The sequence below is a fragment of the Bacillus rossius genome, chromosome 2 (genome assembly GCF_032445375.1).
Source record: "Bacillus rossius redtenbacheri isolate Brsri chromosome 2, Brsri_v3, whole genome shotgun sequence".
Lineage (NCBI taxonomy): Eukaryota > Metazoa > Arthropoda > Insecta > Phasmatodea > Bacillidae > Bacillus > Bacillus rossius.
In genome coordinates, this window is record NC_086331.1 from 36438305 (window position 1) to 36459581 (window position 21277).

Below are 21277 nucleotides of genomic sequence, written 5' to 3' on the forward strand. Positions count from 1 at the left end.
CTTACCAATTTTGTGTACGCAACTTATCCTTACATGTAGGAATGTAAGGAAAAATGCCCTTGCTTGGTATTGTTTTATTTGGCAGACATATACGAACTTCAATTTTTATATTTCATTACAAATTTCATTTCAGTTTCTATTAGAAGACTCTGAAAAAGACTTCCGATGGCTAGGTCATCTTTATTAACAAGGGGGAAAAGATGGGTGAGTGTGGAACAAAGAAATGTGTTGTGCCATATGTTGCGTGCAGTCTTGCTTCAAGGTGGTTGGTGTCACAAGTAGTGTTACTGGAGCCATTCTAAACCACAGCACTTGCAATCTTTAAATTGAGAGTGACAATATAACTGATACAATTAATCGTTGTTAGCTAGAAAAATTAACTTTCATGTTATTTTATCCATTTTTGATGGTATTTCAAACACCCAAAATCCCCTGGAAAATCTGAACAAAAACGGCTCATTATTTCATGTTTCTGGAATGAATTGGGGCTTTTACTTTTTATCAAATTATTATAGCCCTTTCAGTGTTTTAATAGATATGGCTGTGTGATTCTGCTTTTTATTCATTGGTTCAGTTCTATTTTGATTTTACATCAATAACCTTGTTTTTTGTTTCTTACATAAGAAAAAAGTAGTAGTAATCAAAAGTGCTAAACTAAAATTATTGATGGTGTTTGTAATTTTTCCTGGGTCAATTTGGTTATTGAAAACATTTCAATAATGCTAAAAACAGGAGGACATCTTTTTGTACTAGCCTAAAACTTAATATTTGTAATTATTTTTAAGCTTACCACAAACCATGGAATAGACCAATCGCTGCTGGCATCCTGATATTTACTGCAAAGATACATTCTTATTTTCTAGTTCTGCTTTACCGGCAATCAGTTATATATTTATCTTAAACTTACAAACTTCCTCCTGTTCCCAGAATATTAACATGGTTGTTTCTCTAAAGGAAGCCACTGCAAAAAGGTTTGTTCAGTGTTTGTATTTGCAGTCCGACCTATTAAACTATGCATTATGTGTTCACACACAAGTGGTTTTATTTGGCTGAATGTTTTCCTTAGGGCGCTTGCACACACACCAGTATTTTGCCCCTGCCATCTCCAGGAGGGTTTCTTGCACATGCACCGGCAAGGCATGGCCTGTAGTTTGGTTTCAGCATCCGCAGTAGAAACATGTGTTTTGTTTGGAACAGAAGTTATACATACATATTGTTCTTGCTGCGTTTATGCTGTAAATATCATCACAACTTCACTAAGGATGGTATTAGCTACATCCTACACTGTAAAAATTTTTGTAAAATTTAATTTAATATTTTTGGCATGTAATTTTAAAAAAATATTTTGACAGTTGGTGTAATTTTACAAAATGTTTCTAAAACACTAAACAGTGCTTCAAACTTCTGTAAAAATACACAAGCATATCTTATGTGTTACATATTTGAATTTATAGAAGAAATGTTGTTTACTACAAGTATTCTTAAATGGTTCAGTGTCCTATTTTTTTGTCAGTAATTTGTACTTGTAGCCTTGTAGGCACACATACATGTCATTTCAAATGTGAAGAATATTTGTTGGAGTAAATTTCCAACTACCCGGGAACTGAAAAAAAAAAAAAAAAAAACTGTCTTTTGCAATTTATACTGACAAATTCCCATTAAATTTACATTATGTTATAAAATTGGTATTTTCATTACACAATGTTGTGGGTTCTTTGCTTCACTAAGTCCCACAGATTGTTAGCTGTGTTTACTTTAACAACTAAAGTGAGAAAATTAAAAATTGCTGTAATGTGAGCATTGCTCATTAGGAGCTTTAAGCTAAAAAAAAAACAAAACATGAAATACGTTTGGAATTGTACAAATTAAAATGTTTTTTCTTATTGTAAATTTACTCCACGATTTAATAAAATGAACTGACAGTTGTGGTAAATATACACGTGCATGCATATCACAAAATAAAATACAAAAACAGATATGACATTTCTGAAACCATAGCAGTTGTTCTTTTACATAATTACGCAATTTTTTATACAGTGTATATTATCGGTGAGAAATAGTAAAGGAAGTTTCTATACTATATTTCTAGAAACTTGAAGGCTACAAAACATTTTTTTTAACTAATTCCAAATGAGTAAAGAAATATTTACCTACCTTGTGGTGAGCATATCAGCCAGCATTAAAAACCCAGATATTGTGATGATTGCACAAGCCATTAGAGACAAATTTGCAGACTATTTTCTTAGTCCCAAAGAAGCATTGCTATGACAGAATAACAAAACATGAGTCAAGACAAAATACTGGTTTTGTTATTTCAAAAACAGGACCAATTTATGAAAAACTTTTTGAGATTTACATTTCACTTGTTTGTATACATATTACTTTACTACAGTAACCTATAATTAAGATTAATTAGAACATTTTTTGTTATCATTGTAGGTAGCAGAAATCTATGTGTTCATTCTCAGTTTACTTTTGTATGAAAACTATGTGGTAACTTACAAGGCATAGCCTACATAACTATAACAATTTGAATATCTACAGAAATATAAAATACTTGTTTCACTCCCATTGGTAAAAAAATATTAATTTTTTGTTGCTTATATAATTTGCCATTATATCAGAAAGACTTTATTAGTCGTGATATTAGTCATTAGATGTGGTAAGTGCAGAATCACAGTCAAATTCATAGATGTGTTATATCTTATAATCAAGATTTTCATTACTTTTATCATTGTTTCTAAACATATTACACAACATTTTTTAGGTTAGTTTACAAGAGAAAAATTGTAATGTTAATGTTAAAGGTTTTATTAGTAAAATACAATTGCTACATTGAAGATAGATTTCAATATCATTTTAGCCAGAACATATTAATTTTTTTAAAGTATTAAAATTCATAACTTAACCTCATATTTTCTTGAAAATAATATCTTCTTGTATATACACTCCTGGGTATTAGTTTAACTGTAACAACGTTAATTGTTAAAAAATTACTATTTCACTGCAAAACATTCTCATTTTCTTGAAATTTATAATAAAAACTTCTCATTTGGCACTGAAATTAGGTTGAAGTGTGAGGTTGTATTTTTTGGTCTTATGCATCATGGATGCACATGCGTATTTCATTATTGTATTACCGTGTTTTATCGCATAATGGTCGCACGCGCGTAATCGTCGCAACCATATTTTAGGCTGTCAAAATTGGGATAGAAAAACTTCTCGCGTAAACGTTGCATGATGTTTTTGGTCCCGCTAGTAGATGCCGAGCGCCTTGTGTAGGTATCTTTTCCGTATAAAACAATGTATTTTAAAGTAGAAATCTAATATTTATTCGGTCATTACCATTACTTAATAAATTAACGGAAATACAAGTTGTCTGACATGTAAATTTTCTTTTAAAGACTTTTTTAAACGGTATTTCCTTTATCTGATTGTCTGCGTTGCCGCTGAGTACCGCTTATAAAAATGTAGCCAGCGCATCATTCATGTTTGGTTATGTTGCTTCCCGTATAGAGCGTGCGCGTGTAGTTGAATATCGATATCTCGCCGATTGGATGCAACGCACGCTCTCTGTCAGGTGCCGAGTTAACTACATTTGATAGCCCGCATTCTTTCGTGGCAAGTGTGTACTACGACACGTTCGTTCACGTCAGATTCAAGTGGCTTGCGTTCACGTTAAAAGAGTTTTGGTTTTTCTATTTAAAGTTGAAGAAAGGTTTTTTTTAAGGAATTATTAGTACAGATTGTTTGGCGTGCACCTTTTTTTAAATAAACGTACTTTCCATGAACGGGTTTTGTTTTTATGAACAACTTTACCTAACAAAATTTTTTTTTCGGCATATTCGTCGCACCTCTACTTTTAAAACTTGATTTTAGAATAAAATGTGCGACGATTATACGAGAAAACACGGTACTTATAACATGATAGTGTAGGGAAAAAATAGCATTTTTTTAATATAACATTTTATTTTTTGTGTGGGGAGACTAGACATTGTTCATAACCTAGTTGGTAAAATGAGTAGGTAATCTTATTTTAATTTTATGTTTAAAAGTTAAAATTGTTAAAAGTTTTAGAATCAATGTGACATGGCCGCAGCCTAACTGTCCTTATGCTAAGCGGGGGTTCGCGTCGATACATGTACTGAGGTTAATTTGTGGGCGCCACCGTGCAAGGGGAACGGACCAGGGAGAGATTCTTTTTCAGGGCCGTGACATCACCCATGTGAGGCGTGATTTTAACCCCCCTAAAGCCAATCCTAGTACACGCCACTGGTCTGCTCTCAGCGTCGGGTACGCTCTTCACCTATGCAATGGGCTCTTACGGCGTCCCACACGCCGTCACGCTCAGGATGTTGAAATAAACAAATACAAATAAAATCGTATGCCCTGGTTTATTAGTTGCTACTTCGCCTACACCTTTGATTATATCACACAATGCCTGTGGCACGAATCGGTTCACGTGGTGCAACCTGACCACGTGGTCACACTCTACAATTCGGTAATTAGCATAAAAAGGACCATAGTGGTCACTCATACAATTATTTAAACAGTCCCCCCGACCGAGAGAAGCCCCGAGGAATTACGAACGAAAGATTTAAGATGATCAAAAAGTAACAGAATTACTTAGCAGTGCAGGCAAGCGGTGAGGTCCCCGGGGTGCTGATGCATCTGCTCTCGGTCGGTGCTGCCGAAGGACTGGGTTGAGCTCAGGGCTCTGCTAGCTTAACATGGCGTCTTCACGCCGAACCAATTACCGTTATACCTATTTATGATTACGTGCCACAGGAAGCTACAGGTAAAACATGAAACACTCTTAATAATTATATTACACCTAATGCATGATAAAAACTGTTAACTAAAACTACAACAATTTATTATTAATGATAACCAGTCCGGCTTCGGCGGACTTCGGTTCGCCTCGTGCATGTTCGGTACATCTTTTTGTTGTTTAAGCCTTAACTAAATATTAATTACTTAAAGTACATAAAACACTCCCGGCCGATCTGCCGTCACACGCCACTTGGGGAAAAATAAGCAAAAAAGAATTACAATGTTTATCTCTAGTTAAAGGGTTGTGGTGCACTGCTGCAGCGCCCTCTTGACGTCCGTGGCATGCTATTCAAACACAACCACCCGACTACGTACTGAAGACGTAGCGGCTGCCAGTACGGGAAGTGGGACAGGGGTGAGGGGAAAGGTGGCGGGGGCTGACCAGGCTTCTGGGGCGCAGGCCCGGTTGAAGTCAATTGTATATCTAACTTACACATTTGTGTAGGCCTGTGCAAATACTAGTTTTTTTGATGTGAAATGAATATCAAATTGAATGTTTAAAATATTTGTGAAGTCAAATCAAATTGAGAATATTTGTTCTCAGCAAGGCTGTATTATACTTGACGATGAATCATTTAACCTATTACTAGGTGTCGTGAGCACAGGCATCGCCATGGGGATGACAGCCTTGATGTCCCTGTGCTTGTTAAGGCAGGATGATTGTGCGGTGGTTTGCCATTGCCTTTAGCTTAAGGGTGCAAGGTACAAACACCCATTTCCGAACCTAGGGAGAAGGTTTGAAAAATCTCCTCCCAGCTGAGAATCGAACCCAAGACCTTTGGCTCACTAGCCACTAGACTAAGTGGGCGGAATTGATGCAGACCTGAGTGCCATCTTTTTAATTTAAGTAACCAACTTGATTCATACGATACATATGGAACACAAAAAAAAAACTAAATATTTTCATACCATTAAAAATAATATTATAGCCAGAATCTGTGCCATGTCGTGATTAACAAAATTTTGCCCATTCAAAAAATAACAATACTTTCACATTTTGAAATGTCACATCAAGTAATAAAAAATATAAGTATTAACATTTTTTAAAAAATCTATCCTATCCTATCACTCATAAAGGTTGGACTTAGAAACTTTATAGAACAAGATGGAAGAACTAAATTAATGTGTCATATTTTATAATTTTACTTCAGTGTACATGTCTTTATTTCTCTATGAACCATAAGTCAATAATTTTGTAGGTATATCTTTTTAATGTAAAACTTCTTTGCTCAAGGAATGAGATATTTTGTTTAACCAATAGGGATTGTATTTTCAAATTTCATGTTTAATATTATATGACTAAAAGTTTGTAAAACAATCTGGTATTGGTCGAAGACGGTAGAACAAAAACTATTGCTGGAAAATAAAAGTTTGTTTGGAATTTTAAGTGAGAAAACGAAAATGGTAATTGATATAGGAACCTTCGTAGAAGCAAGATGTGAAATTACATTACTGAAGAAATTGGAAATTAAGACATTTTGAATACTTTGAAGAATAGCATGAAATAATAGAAGAAATTGATAATATTGATAATTTGGATATATTTATTGACCTGAAGAGGAATTATGATTTATACGAAGATTATAAGAAACATTGAGGCGTTCGCAGGATGAAGAATATGAATCACAACTACGAAAATTGGAAGAAATATTGAGGCGTTCCCAGGACGAAAAAAGAAATATACTGAATAATCGAGAGTACGAGACCATCCGGAAACAACGAGAGGCGTTCCCAGGACGAAGACGAACAACGAGAGGCGTTTCCAGGACGAAGACTTGGAATCAACGAGAGGTGTTCCCAGGACGAAGACGAGGAATTGCTAAGAGGCGTTCCCTGGACGAAGTCGTGGAAAGGCGGAGAAGCGTTTCCAGGACGAAGACACGGAACAGCGGAGAGGCGTTTCAAGGATGAAGATGTGGAATATTCGTTGCTGAGTTCCCGTATAAAGAAGACAGAAACCGTAATGCATAGTTCTCGTACCATGAACTTCCTACAGGTCGGTCATATATTTATAAAGGAATCTAGTAAAACTTACTAGCTTTGCAAAACTAACACACCGTAATAGTTAAAATCATGTAAAATCAGTTTAAATACCCCTTTCGCCAATACCAGAATCCTTAAGTCGATGACAACTTGAGTTAATGTTTAAATGTTGTATGTCATCTAATCTAAGGAACTAGTGAATTTTACCATGACATACCCAGCTCTACCTACTGAATAGTCAGGATAATAAAAAAGTTAATTCATTTTGTATAGTAAGAAATCACTGATTGGATACTTGCAATAAAACAGGTTCAATGAGGTTGGTGCTATTTTACTGGTATGAAACAAATTATGAATATCAGTTGATAGTAATTGAATGTCACTGAAAATTGATAACTGTTATTTTCCGATCATGATACGTATATTGTGTCATTCATATTCAAGTCTACGTATTAACACACTTTTATTGTTTACTTATAATTACAACTTCTTAGAAGTTGTTGGCGCCCACAAATTAATATTAACTGATTCGTTCTTTTGCGTTTATTCTATAAATCCATTAGAATGGGTCTAAGTACACTCGAGTTATTCAAAGTCAAATCTATTTATACTAATCAATAAATGTTTTGACAAAGAAGACCCGTTTACACTCAAATAAATACTAAATTACATTAAAATACAAGATTAAACACTTTCTTGTTACACACAGCACAGAGCATTGTCACCTTGGCCCAATACACTATCGATTGGCACTTAAAACAAATTCATTAGAGTTATCCGAATATTAAGTTTTGGAAATTTACTTGTAGTGTTACTAATCTATGACTTACCGTCTGCAATGTATCCTAAAATGGTGTTTATTTTGAATGTTTTGAATGTAAAAAATGTTTTCTGTGATGTGTAGAGTATGGAATGTTTAGCATTGATTTAAATTTAAAGTAAAATCTACCTTCATAAAACTGCTTAAATTGCTTGGAAAAGAAAAAAAAATAATTAATGTAAATAGGGGTTTCTTTGTATTAATGTGGCTGATCATAGCATGCTAACCACCTATTCTCTTGCAAAATGAAGCTCAATTTTTAAATTGGGAAATTGGGGCTTATAACTGACAAGCAGCAAATCTTAGGCTTCCAATGTTTTAAAGCTTCAAAACAAATTCAAAGCTTCACATAAGGTGCAAAGCTTTGCATTACAACCAAAGCTTCAAATAAAATGAAGAGCAAATTTCCTGGCAAAGTCAAATTGAATATTAAAAATAGTATCAATTGGTTTGCTTAGTTGAAACTTCGCACAGGCCTACATTTTTGTTTTATTAAATTTATAGTGCAAATATTTATTGGCAATTAAAGTTGAAATTTCAGGAATAACTTTTTTTTGTACTGCATTTTGGTTTTGTTAATTTTAAAAACACATTTCATAGCTATCAAGGTATTGTTCAATACAGTTCCGTATAAAAAATTTAAGTTTCCTCTTGGGCCTTGTAAAAATTTTCTCTGGGGTTATTATAACCATGAAAAATCAGTTTTGCAGTCGCATTACTTACACCTCACCACTGTGGCAAGAAGAAAAAAAAAATTTAAAATTTTCTCTGGTTTAGCATTATTTTTGTATCCACAATTGATTAATGACAATTCAACATAGATAACCCACTGCATTTTATGGTGAAGCAGATTGATGTATTTTCATTGCTATTACTTCAGCTATAGTTATCAAGTAAGCTTTTATATATTATATTTATAATGACACACGCGTGCACGTAAAATGTAGGCTCTACATTTTTAAACTGGATGATTTTTATCATGAAACAATGTATATAAATTGTTAGAACTTGGAGGCACTAGTATTGTTATTATTGTTTTATTATTTATTTTTGAGGCAAGAATATTAATATTTTTCTGGGTATTTTGCATGTGTTTGGTTCAGAATCACCAAAGTTTGTGAAGCCAATGGAAAATAAGGAAATAACTGCAGGCACGTCAATAGTTTTGGAGTGCATGGCATCTGGCTCACCCAAACCCACACTCACATGGACGAAAGATGGCCACTCTCTTGTTGCGACTGAGAGGCATTTCTTTACAGCTGAGGACCAGCTCTTGATAATAGTGGCGACCGATGAGTCGGATGCAGGTACATACGAGTGTGAGCTGTCTAATATTTTGGGCAGCCGCAAAGAGTTCTCGCATCTTTCCATTATTCCAGGTAACGTATGTCACAGTTTTAAACTAATGCTGGCTTTTTAATTTTTTGTTTTATTTGAAAGTATCTAAACATTTTTGATTGTAAACTTTGTTAAAATTCCTGCCTGTAACTACAAATAATTAACTAGTGGCTGCTGAAGCTGGATTCGTTTTGTCTGTGAATTAAAAAACCATTATAACAAAAAAAGATTTAATTTTTTTCACAGTCTTGAAATAAGAAACTTGCTATGAAGTTAAAATCTACAGTCTCATACTTAATAACTTGTACGATCTATCAGTAAAATATACGGAAAATCATGTTATGGTACGGTTGTTTGGCCATATCTGTTATTTTACTGGTTATGCAAATGTGTTAATAACGACATTAAAAATCATAGCAAAACCACTATACACAAAGGTAATATGAAAACTGGTGAAGAAAACAAGAATATTCAGAATTATTTTGTGAAAACTGAAAACGTGGATAGTGCCGTCATTAGAAGTGTGTGTTTTTTCACACATTTCATTGTAACAATCTTGCCTTTGATTGTGGCTGACCATACAGTGTCTTTTTGAAAATGTTTCCCTCATCCAACATCGCAAAAAAATATAATTGTGGCAGAACAAAAAATCTGCTATTGTTAAAGAAATGTCAAATGCTACAGAGCGTATTGAGAGGCATTCGTAGAATGGCCCTTTTAGTCGGTTGACTGATGGTAGTAACAGTTCAGATTCCAAACTTTATCCAGTGGTAGTTATGTTTTTTCATAAAAATGTGCAAAAAATTGTCTCATGCATTCTTTTGTTGCCTAATTTAAGAGGCAATGCAGCTGGTCACAATATAGGCAGTTTGATGTTGGCTGAATTTGAACTTCTAAAAGAGCCCATAAAAACATTCTTTTTCTGCAGACAATGCTGCAGTTATGCTTGGACATAAAAATTATGTGGCAGCTGTTTTAAAAAATTGCGCAGGAGGGTCTTATTGTAAAAGGATGTTTGTGCCATTTGATTAATTTGGCTACAGAAAAGGCGTCAACTAGCTTGCCAGTAAAAATTGATGAAATTTGAGTAGGCATTTATTATTACCTTGAAAAAAGTAGCAAACGAAAAGAAAGTTTGACAGAATTTCTAAATCTACATAATAAAGATGCTAAAAAATTTTTTTAAATATGATTGCACCAGGTGGGTGCCATTGGGTAGAAGAAGTCTGTCTAGGTTTGTAGATCAGTAGGAACCTTTGTTGAGTTTCTTCAAGAAATATGTCAGTCATCAGAAACCACAGTGTCGTCTCTAATATCTTAAAGGATTCCGTAAGAGAATAAAAAATCTGGATAGATGGTAGGCATGATTCAGAAACTATTGAGTTCTTCACTCTTGCCCAAAGAGAACGTCACATCATTAGGTAAGTAAGATGTTCATAAACCATAATGTTCTTGCCCTCCTTCAAGCATGAAGCTGATAATGATTCTAAGGTCTCCGAAAGAAAATGGCTCGTGCATTCTTCGCAATAAATGAATCAAACCTAATTTTGAAAAACCAAATGGCAAAATTTGAGTTGTGAAGAAAAAATATTTATTTTTCTCTCAAGGCATTGAGTAGAGATTTCTACTTGTTTTTGTTGCATGTGACCTCCACATTTGAGAAAGTAAACATATTGCTCCAGGTGGCATCAGAACCACAAATTCATATTTTGCAACATGCTGTGCAAATTGAAAGAGCTTTTATATAAGTTTGTGAAGCCTGCTGCTATCAATAATGTGGATGTTTTTGATGTTAGATATCATGCTGTTGAAAATCAGAGACAAGACTGATATGGTTATTGTTTTCCAGACTACACAAACTGTAAGTGAACTAATGGCATCTGACAAAAAAAGCTTTTTAAGAATCTGTGAAAAAGTATTTTATCACTTCATGTGACTATATGGTGAATAAGTTTCCTCTGAAAAATGAAGTTTTGAAGAAAGCTTGGAGCATCACTCAAGTATTTACCTTAAGAAAAATTGCTAGTTCAAAATTGTTGAAAATAAATGTATGATGTGAACTGATGATGGGTGCAGTATTGTTTAAAGTACTATAAGAAGCTGTGTGAACTATGAAATTTATAATGCAGAATTTTCAGTTCATTTAATAGCTTTCTCTCTTTTTCTCTCTTTCTCTCAGAGAGAGAGAGAGAGAGAGAGACTTCAGAAAATAGTTTAAAATGTACAATATTTAGTCATTTGGTTGGTTTAATCATAGAGTAAGCAAATTGTTTGATTTACACTAAAATTAACCTGCAGCCTACTGTGACCAATAAAAGCAACAGAGAACAATCTCCGTTGAGTTAATCTCCCTTAAGGTAGGAGTCTCCTGCATTTGGTTAGTTTCTGTATGAAAGGAGACAAGATAAACAAGAAATTTAAATTTTCAATTAGAAACAAATAATAAATTATTAATAAATTCGTAGTTTACCTAAACATGCAACATGCAACAAGATGCATGTATAGACTAGAATGTGAACAAGGCAATACGCCATACGTTACTCAAAACAATATTTAAGCGTATATGAACAATGATCCATTAAACATTGAGGTAGACACGTATACGTTAAGTAGAACATAAGGTATTTAAGAATGTACTGCGGCGGAACCGATTATGGGCTGAGTAGCGACGTAGCCAAACAAGAAACAAGTTAACTAAATTTTGAGCGTGGTGAACCAAAAGGAATTTAAATATGGGGAGTTATGAAACAAGTTACCGACTAAGCCACTTAAGAAAGCCAAACAAACATACAACTCCAAAGAAATATACTTACACGCCCATGACCGATTCTGACACCAACACTAAGTATTTACTCAAGAGAACTAAATGAACAAGAAGGATCTTAAAGCTGACGTGACCTAACATAAATTAGAAAATTTATACCTCCGCAAAAGTAGATCTACAGGTGAAGGAGTGGGGGTAAGAGACATTCAAAAGAAAGGAGGGTATTGGGAGCAAGGGGGGGGAAGTAGGAGGGGACACTCGGAGTTAAATGATGGAGAAAATCGAAGATATCCGAAGCACAGAAAATATATAACAAATGCAGTTCACTGCAAACCATTTTAATTGTTCTACTGGATTGGGAAATTAAAAAGTTGGCGAATATGCAGTCTTGTTGTTTAACTATGAGCCAGTGGTAGTTAATTTGGCTTCAGCATAAGTCATAGGAACACATTTCTTAGAATTATTTCCCATAATTTAGAGATCTGCAATATTTGTTAATATTGGAGATATAAAATTTTTCTATCTTATATCTGTGATATGCTACCATAAACCTTAACTAGAATTTACAACATTACAAAGTATTTAATAGAGAGATAATATTTGCGGGAGTAGTACTTTTACTACTTTTGCCACAATTAAAATTTATGTTGAGGTACTTCTATCACAAAATGTTGTTTCCAATGTGGATAAGTAGTGCTGTTTACCGACATAGTGTATTTTACCAATAGAATAAATAGTTTCTTTGAGTAATTATCTGTGTGTCATTATATCTTTGGTATTGGGTGAAAAGCATGGTATTTTTGTAAGTGGAATTACTTTCTACGCATGCCTATTTTCTTTTCATTTTAATTAATTTGAACCAGTATTGCTTGGCTTTAAAAAATACATAAATATGTATAGTTTGGATGGGGTTTGTTGACTGTTTACCAAAACATGGTAGAAACCTACAAGAATAATACTAGAGTTATTTAAATATATGTCGCTATTAAAAAGTATTAACATATATTCCCAAATCAAGGACTTACTGTGCAAGAAACATTTTTAAATTTAAAATGTTTTGTGAATTCTACATATAACCTGCCAACTATTAGAAAATGCAGATAGTAATGTAAGTAAACAAGCTGTTTGCAAGATGTTATATGTTACTTCGAAAGTAATGAATAACTACTACGAGTGTACACTGACTTATGAAGCACTCATGTTATGAAAAATCACTGTGAAAAGCAGGGTATTTTTGTAAGTGGAATCACTTGCTATGTATTCTACACACCCATTTTCTTTTGATTTTAATTAATTCGTACAGTATAACTTGGCCTTTAACACTAAACCTCTTTTGCATATGTTGACAAATATTGTTAAAGTTTCTAAGTGTAATATAATGGGTGTAAAAATTTGTGTGATAGTAATTACAAAAACTTACATTACTTTTTACACCCATCATATTAAACTTCATAAATTCTCATTGAAAATAGTTTTGGCATAGTAACATATGCAAGAGAGATAGTGTTATATTTGCAGAAAACTCCCATAACTATTAGTAAAGTTAAGAGAATTAAATCAAAATGGCATGTGAAACCTAGCATGAAGGCCAATTTCTATGAATGTTTCACTATAGAAGAATAACATATGCTTTATTTGCTAATTTTTTCATAAGATGTGACATTTGCTTTTTGAAATATCCATAACATTGGAAGGAAAAAAAGTTAATTGCAATTGGAGGGTGCCACCCTCTTTTTTTTTTGTTGAGAAAAGTTGTTTATTTGGATGAAGAACTTTGTAGCATGAAACTTTGTTTCATGATTATATTTAAATTTGTGATATTTTTATTATTTTGCACAGATAATTTTTCTAAAACTGATTTTCAAGGGTGAATATCACACCTAAGAATTTTGCTAGGCTCTAAGTGGCTTGTATAAAACCTAACTCAATTTCTATAAAGAATCACTGCCTAAAATATTTTGCATGGGTTTCTGAACAACCTGTATGTGGCTTGTACCCACCTACTGGAATGATTCAACATTTATGACAATATGATATACAACAAATTAATCTTTAATGGACTGTCATCATTAGCTGGTATCAATGAAACCATGGAAAAAAATCTGTAGGATTCCCTGGAATAGAGTTTATCATTCCCATTTCACAGTTACGATTTTGCAAAAGTATGCAGTTCCCCTCAGGGAGGGACTTTTGTATCCCGGAGAGGGGGGAGGGGACTGGGCCCTGGGATATACACCCACGAATGAAACCAAGTCAGATCCTAACCTTAACTTATTCCTGCCTCTGTATCATCTTATTATTTTGTAGGCTTGCTAGATAACAGATGTATCTCGTGGGTAGAACAGCTGATTCTACTATGCATAAGCATTCTTTCATATAATCAGTATTTGCACTGCCTCACATGAGATAAAAAACAAAATAGTTTTTTATACGTACACAGGTTAATTTGCTGAAAGTTTCGGGATGATTAATTTTTTTTTCATGTACAGTAGCAATCGTCATTATGTTCTTCATTCTGTGCCATGATTTTCTACTTGTAGAAGGTTCTTAGCAGAGGCCAATGTGCTGAGTAAGAGTGGCATTTTTTATTTTTTTTTGTAAGGGATGTATGTGGGGGGAGGATGGGGGGGGGATATTCCTCACAAAAATTCTTAAAATCTATCATTCCCAAAAAAAAGGAAAGAATTTGATAGCAAACAGTGGGAAAAGTTTTCCTCTCCTTCCCCCTCCCCTTCAATTCCTATTCACGGAAATGAAATTCTGCTTACACTTCTGAATTTAGTTACTTTACAGATCATATTTTAACTTCCTAAGTGCTGGTCTGCAGTGTAACAATCAGACTTTTTTTTTAAGAACGCAATGTAGTTTTCTGGAGATAGTAGCGTTTCTAAATGTTTATTTAATGTGAGTAAACATATGTCTTGGCCTAAACCAATGGGGAAGTTTCTGTACATATTCCAATAACCAGTAAAAAGGCAGTGGCACTGACTAATGAGAGACAAGTCAGTAATAGCTGATACTGCAATGCCATGTGACTAGTGTTACCTTTTACAGACTATGCACATAAAAGAATGTTACTTAAAGATGGCTATAGTATTGGTGTTATTATTTTGCAGCATCAAGTGTAGCATTGGTGGAAAATGACATGACTGGAATAATAATTATCACAGTGGTGTGCTGTGCGGTGCTTACCTCCATCATATGGGTGTTCATCATTTACCACACGCGCAAGCGAATGGGTGGTCCAAATGTGAGCAACTTCACAAGCACGCTGCTGCAGCATAGCACAGACTTGAAGGCTGTGTCATCTCCATCACCACCTCAGACACATTTCTATGTTGACACCAACTCGGAGCATTCAACTAGCAAAGACAGTGGCACTGGAGACTCTGCCAAACGAAGCACCAATGATTTGTTACTAGAGCATCTCACAACAGGTGACTATAAAACCTTTCCGAGTAACAATTTATTTTATAGTGTTATAATAATGCTCATTTTTGTAGTATTTAGAGCCAAAATTAAATCTTGCATAGCCCTTTTTTAAATCCACTTTTTTTAAATAATGATTTCTTTGAGTTTGCAAGAAGTCTGTGGTCAGATTTAAAATGTGAATGAATGGAAAAATATTACTACTGTAGTCTATAAGCCATTCTCAAAAATTTGTTGCATGTTTAATTTTTGCTTGTAATTATAGTAACACCTTGAGTTACGTTACCAGTAAAAGTGAAGTAAATACAGTGAACTTAAAATGCTATGATCCTTTGTAGTTACGAGAAAAAAGTATGTTATTTTAAGGGAGTCTCTACTGAAATTGGAATCAGTTTTAACCCATCTCCAACCCTCAAACCCAAAAATTAAATCTTTCACTTGAATTCTATTTTCAACTTATTTTAGCATGAAAATGACATGTTTTGCTGAAATATAGTTTTATTTTAATATGCAAATAGTTGGGGAGAAAATTAAGATTGTTACGTATATAATTTGGGGGAACTAGGTTCGTAACGGTAAGCTTAATTATGTTTTATTAATTACTAATATTTCAATTACTAATTAATAATTGTACTTAAAAATGTCTGATCACCAATCACTTGCACTTAAAAATGTTTATTTGCAAATCACTCAATGTCTGTCAAGTTCCACAGTTCGCTCTCCTCACTGGAGCTAGGCTCGACAGTGATTCGCCCCTTACCTCTGGTCTGTCCTCACACACACAGCCTCGCGCCACTCATTTGCAATCTCATGGTCCCGTCGCTTCTTGTCGCGCTGCTCTTGAGAGGGGTCTCTCACCCTCTTCGCCGATGTTGCACTTTCCTTCACTCGTGTAACTCTCGAAAACTCTTGGAACTCCCGTGGAGGCCGGCATTTTTGCTCATATCCCCCAGGGCATGCTTCTCAAAGGGACAAGAGCGGCTGTGACTTGTCGCGTCATCCCAGGCCGACCTGACGCCCAAAACGTTCAGAAAGGCGACGTTTATTCGCGCCACTCCGCGCAACGTTCTCGGGAAACCCGCAGAATTCCCAAGCCGCTTAAAGAGTCAGTGACAATAGTCCAAGGCGGAATGGTGAGCGGGCAGTGAGGTGGGATGGTTATCCAGACCCTTGTAATCCGGCCGTTCAAGCATGGCATGCATGATATCAGCACCCGTGCGGGGCCGCTGGCCAGACTCTCTGGAAGACCTCCTCAGGTACCTGGCACCCGTTGCGGCCTTGCCTCCTAGTACGCATGTAACAATATTCTATGAATGCATGTAGGACCTCTCCGTGTTGCCAAAATGAGTCTAAACATGGTGCAATACTTACGTTTTAGTCATGGGCATAGTAATTTTTCAGTTGCTTCTTGTAAAAAAAATTTAATTGAAATCCTGGCAGGTTATATAAGGTCCATTACCATGTCCTCGTTGCCTTATGTAGCTGTGACATAGTTGTGGAGAAAGGTAGGTGCCGTGATGTAGTAGCAAATACAAACACCTTATACAAACATGGCCATATTTCCTTCCCTTCAACGGCAGGGCTGCCTGTGCAACCACGTGATACTGCTTGTCTTGTGGCAGTTGAAGACCCAAAAGACTTATATTATGTATTTTATATTTTACATACACTACATCATGTGCCGTGTGTTTGATAATCACCACCTGCCCAGCAATAATATTTTCAGTGTTCATAAGCCTCCTTAAAATCCTTAAAAAAGTCCTTAATTTATAATTTATGGAATAAGGGCCCTTATAAGTCCTTAAATTTTACTAGTAGCCCTTAAAAACTGACATTTACATAATAACTACTGGTATTTTCATGTCTTTTTTTTTTTACGACTTTCATAAACAAGTAATGCTTCGCGCATGTGCTGTTCAAGTTGTTTACAGCGCTCGGTGTGTAACACATTAACTAATACTATCCAGTATTCATGGCCTAAGAAGCATGCAGGCCTGCTCAATCCGTGGACCTTTTTTTATCGTTCTGCGCACATTTGTCGTTGGCAATACTGAAGATGATATTGGTACTAAGCTAGCACAAGTTGTAATGGTAGTTTGGTAATATGAAATGAGAAAATGCTTAATTGTGTGTAATATGGTTGTTAAAATGACAGTAAATGAACCAAAGTGAATTAAATAAAACATTCACATTCTTTCAAAACTATAACTCGCAGAATTGAGTGTAATCAGGCAAAAAGACTAATTTTAGCAATAGTTAGTCACAAAGCAAGGTAGGTAGGGTTTATTTGTAACATTTAAGTTTTTTATAGCAACAGATGTTGAGAGAATGTTTTTTTTTGTTAGGCCTAGGCTTAAACAGTTGAGCAAAATTTTTCTAAATTAATTTATTTTTTCAATTGGCTCTCTATACTATATCCTTGTTACAAATTTTGGATTCAGATACAAGTTCACTGTTATTAGTATTGATGTTTACGTTTCATTTAGCCACCAAATGTATCTTATATTACCACATTTATTAACATATATGTTTACTTGTATTATTTGATGAACTTGCATTAACCGTGGAAAACTTATAAATGTGTCCCTAAGTATTGATTGGAAATATAAAAAAAAATTTAATTAATTAAATTACAAGTATCTGTAATATTCTATTGATGGTAATAACAAAAAATAGTGGTATATAAGTTTTAATTTTCATGCTTCAGAGTAGGTTTACTTTGTTGTTTCAGTAATTATTTTGGTAATTTTCTACAAAAATTTAAATTAAGATCTGAAAATCTAATTTTTGAGTTCCCTCCGTGATATTTGATGTTTCTGTATAGTGGCACTTAGATATTTCAAGTAGTTTATCGTTGGTTAATCATTTTATTAGAATTTTGGGTTACGTTAGATTAGCTACAATACTGTTACGGATTATTAAAACAATAATCGTCGTGGGAAAACTACTGGGTTCGTGAATGGATAGCCCAATTAAAGATTTTACAACATAGTTTTATTGATTGCCAATATTTACATTATAGTAGAGCACCCCTCAACCGTAATTCCCACAAACGGAACTCCCGATATCTGGAACTAATTTTCCAAAAAAATTAAAACATTACAAAACATCTCCAAAACATTTCCGCACTGGAACGAGGCGTTTTTGCTTTTGCCTGACTGTACATGTCTTGTAGGCGCACGTGCGCACGTCTGTCAGAGAGCTAATTATTGCCAGTCTTTCCCGCGCATTGCGTAAATACACAGCTGGTTTTTGCATCGTGCGGGAATTACTATAAAGATGTTTATGCTATAAGTAGTTTTATTGTTTCACTATGTCAAGTAAACGGAAAATTCCGGCCGGCCCGAGAGTATGTACACCGACTCCCACTATACACGCTGACACACGTGATAGCGAGTAACATTTACTTCCGTGTTTATTTCAGTTTGTAGATAATAATTTAGTGTACAAATATGTATTATGTACATATTTATACGTTAATATATGATTAAACAGTCTACATTTACCTGTATTTCTCTATCTCTGTGTTTTAAAACGAGATGCTTGAAGTGTTATTCTTGTGTATGTGAAATGTAAACTGTGCGTGGCAGTGACTATACACTCTCCCGGAAGTGTGAATCACTAGCTCGTCAACACAGAAGTAACACAACACTGCAGCTGTAGTCCTACTACCTCCCACGAACCCTCTTCATCGTCCTCTTCGCTCACTCACGCACCCACCCACAGAGATAAGAAACACCCGCTTGTCAGCTTGCTAGAATGAAGGTAATTCAACCAGCTCGTAGTTTTACGACCCGGTACGTTTTGAAAACAGTACGTATGTAGAGCTTATAGTTTTTATTGTATGGTTTTATAACTGTGGAAAATATTTACAGTACAACTTTGGCTATACATATAAGTTAATATGTGCAGCATGTAATGGCTTTTTTCTTTGCCTCCCTACCGCAAATTCCCTTACCGGGAATTTTCCCATAACCGGAATAGACCTCCCCCCAATGATTCCGGTTGAGGGGTGCTCTACTGTACTAACAAATAATCTTCTACAAATGCGTAATAATCAGTTGCACTTAAGAAATGTTCATTCCCAAGTCACTCTGTTTATACATGCCACACACCTCGCTGGGGCGCACCTCTGGCACAACTCTTGCCGCAGCACCCCTTGTGAACCTCAATCGCCGCACTCCGCCGCCGCTGTCGCACTTCCTTTCGCTGAGGATCCGCTCGATGCTTCGCTTGGAACTCCGCTCTGGACTCTCGCCGCACCCGCGGCACTCTCACAGAGAAACTCCTCGCCCAGGAACTGCGCCGCACCCGCGGCACTATCGCACGGACTATCGCTCAGCATCCGCCGCACCCACAGCACTATCGCCGAGACACTCCTGCCCCGGAAAAACTCTCTCGCCCCGGAACTCTCGCCCTGGAACTCCGCCGCACCCGTGGCACTATCGCCCCGGAACTCCGCCGCACCCGCGGCACTGTCGCCGCGGGAAAAACTCTCTTTCAGAGGCCGGCATCCTGGGCTTACATAGACCCAGGCGCCACTTCTAGAATTGACGAGCGCAGCTGGGTCCAGTCACGTCATTCCGCACCGACCCAATGCCAGAATTTTAGAGACACGCATTGGCGGCTCGCGTGATGGCCTGCGGAACTTCCAACAGCTGCCAGGTGTCAGGTTAACGGCACCGCGTGGGGTGCGAAGTGAAGGAGGGGGGGAAGTGATGACCCTCATAATCCACCAGGCGCGCGCGGAATGTCTCACGTTGCGGCGGCCACGTGATGTCAGTGGCCGTGCAGGGCCGCCAGCGAGCTCCGATACTACGCACGCCGTGGCCCTGCTCACGTTCGTAACAATACTGTAAAATCATTTGAATGGTTGGTTAGGTTTAGTTAGTTGAATTCAAAATACTGTTAGGTCGTATGAATGGCTGGTTTAATTAGGCAAGTATTATTTTAAACACTGTAAAATGGTGTGAACATTTGGTTTTGTTATGCAATCTTCATTTAAAAGACTATGAATTAGTGTGAATGGTTGGATAGGTTAGGTTAGCAACAATTAACCAACATTAATCAGGACATGTAGTACTAGAGAAAAAAACCTTGTTTTTAATTATAGTTTTTTTCTATTTTAGGGGAGTACCTTCTTAAAAAATTACCATTGTTTTAAATAGGGATATGAGCTGCAAGTAGAGAAGACTAAGGTGTGTTTGGTAAGTTCAGGGAAGCAGGGTGGCAGATTGCATTAAAAATTGCAGAAAAAGAAAATGTCAGAATTTGCGAAAACTTAAAAAAAATTAAATATTAAAAATTTGTGTAATGTTAAAGAACATGAATTTTTTTTATAATGTTTTATATTGCAAGGATGTCAGAGTATTAATTTTCTAACCTTGATTTTTGAAAGACGTGCGTTTTTTATAAGATGGTAAACTAACCAACGAAATAATATTTTTTTCAGCATTTACAATTACCACTTTATTTGACGTGTAGTAGTTTCTTACTACTTATACATTTTTATTTATATAAAATTTTTTACTACGTATGTATTTGTTGATGATTGGCATTTGTCATGGTTGTAGCAAACAATTAACTGGAGTTATTGCTACAAATGTATAGCTTTATATTAACCAGTCTTTTGTTGTATATATATTTTACTAAAAAATTGGTTGTCTGTAAAATCGGTTTACGGACGATAGTTTAACGTGACAACGTCATAACAAAACATTGATGAAATGATTGATCCAGAAGAAAATGAAATATCATATTCGGCCTGAGACTGAGCCGTAATAGGTTTTTGCAACCAAACCATTTAGGCATTAAAGATATTATATTATTTGATGAACATTTTTTTAAATTTTTCTACCTTTTGTATGATAAAATATACCTCTGCATACTTTTATGAATAAAATTGAATCAATTTTATTGAATTATCACTATTTTGTATGGATACAAAGGAGTGCAATGAAATGCACAATTTAATTAATAAATTTTACTTTTATTTGCATTCATTAATTCAAATATATTTATTACTTTTGAAATGTTGCATGTGCAGTATTTATTTTTACAAGTACAAAAAAAAATTCGCAGCTGCTGAGATTCGAACCGATAACCTTTAC

General features: G+C 35.3%; 1 protein-coding gene across 2 annotated transcripts in view; it reads left to right on the top strand.

Moving 5' to 3' along the window:
- LOC134529241 (leucine-rich repeats and immunoglobulin-like domains protein 3) overlaps window positions 1-21277 on the top strand; it is a 148914-nt gene that overhangs the window by 82119 nt on the left and 45518 nt on the right. For both annotated transcript variants that reach the window (XM_063363132.1, XM_063363133.1), the window contains 2 exons: window positions 8740-9015; window positions 14855-15175. In XM_063363132.1, coding sequence (XP_063219202.1) covers window positions 8740-9015; window positions 14855-15175 — 597 coding nt within the window. The remainder of the gene's footprint in view (window positions 1-8739; window positions 9016-14854; window positions 15176-21277) is intronic.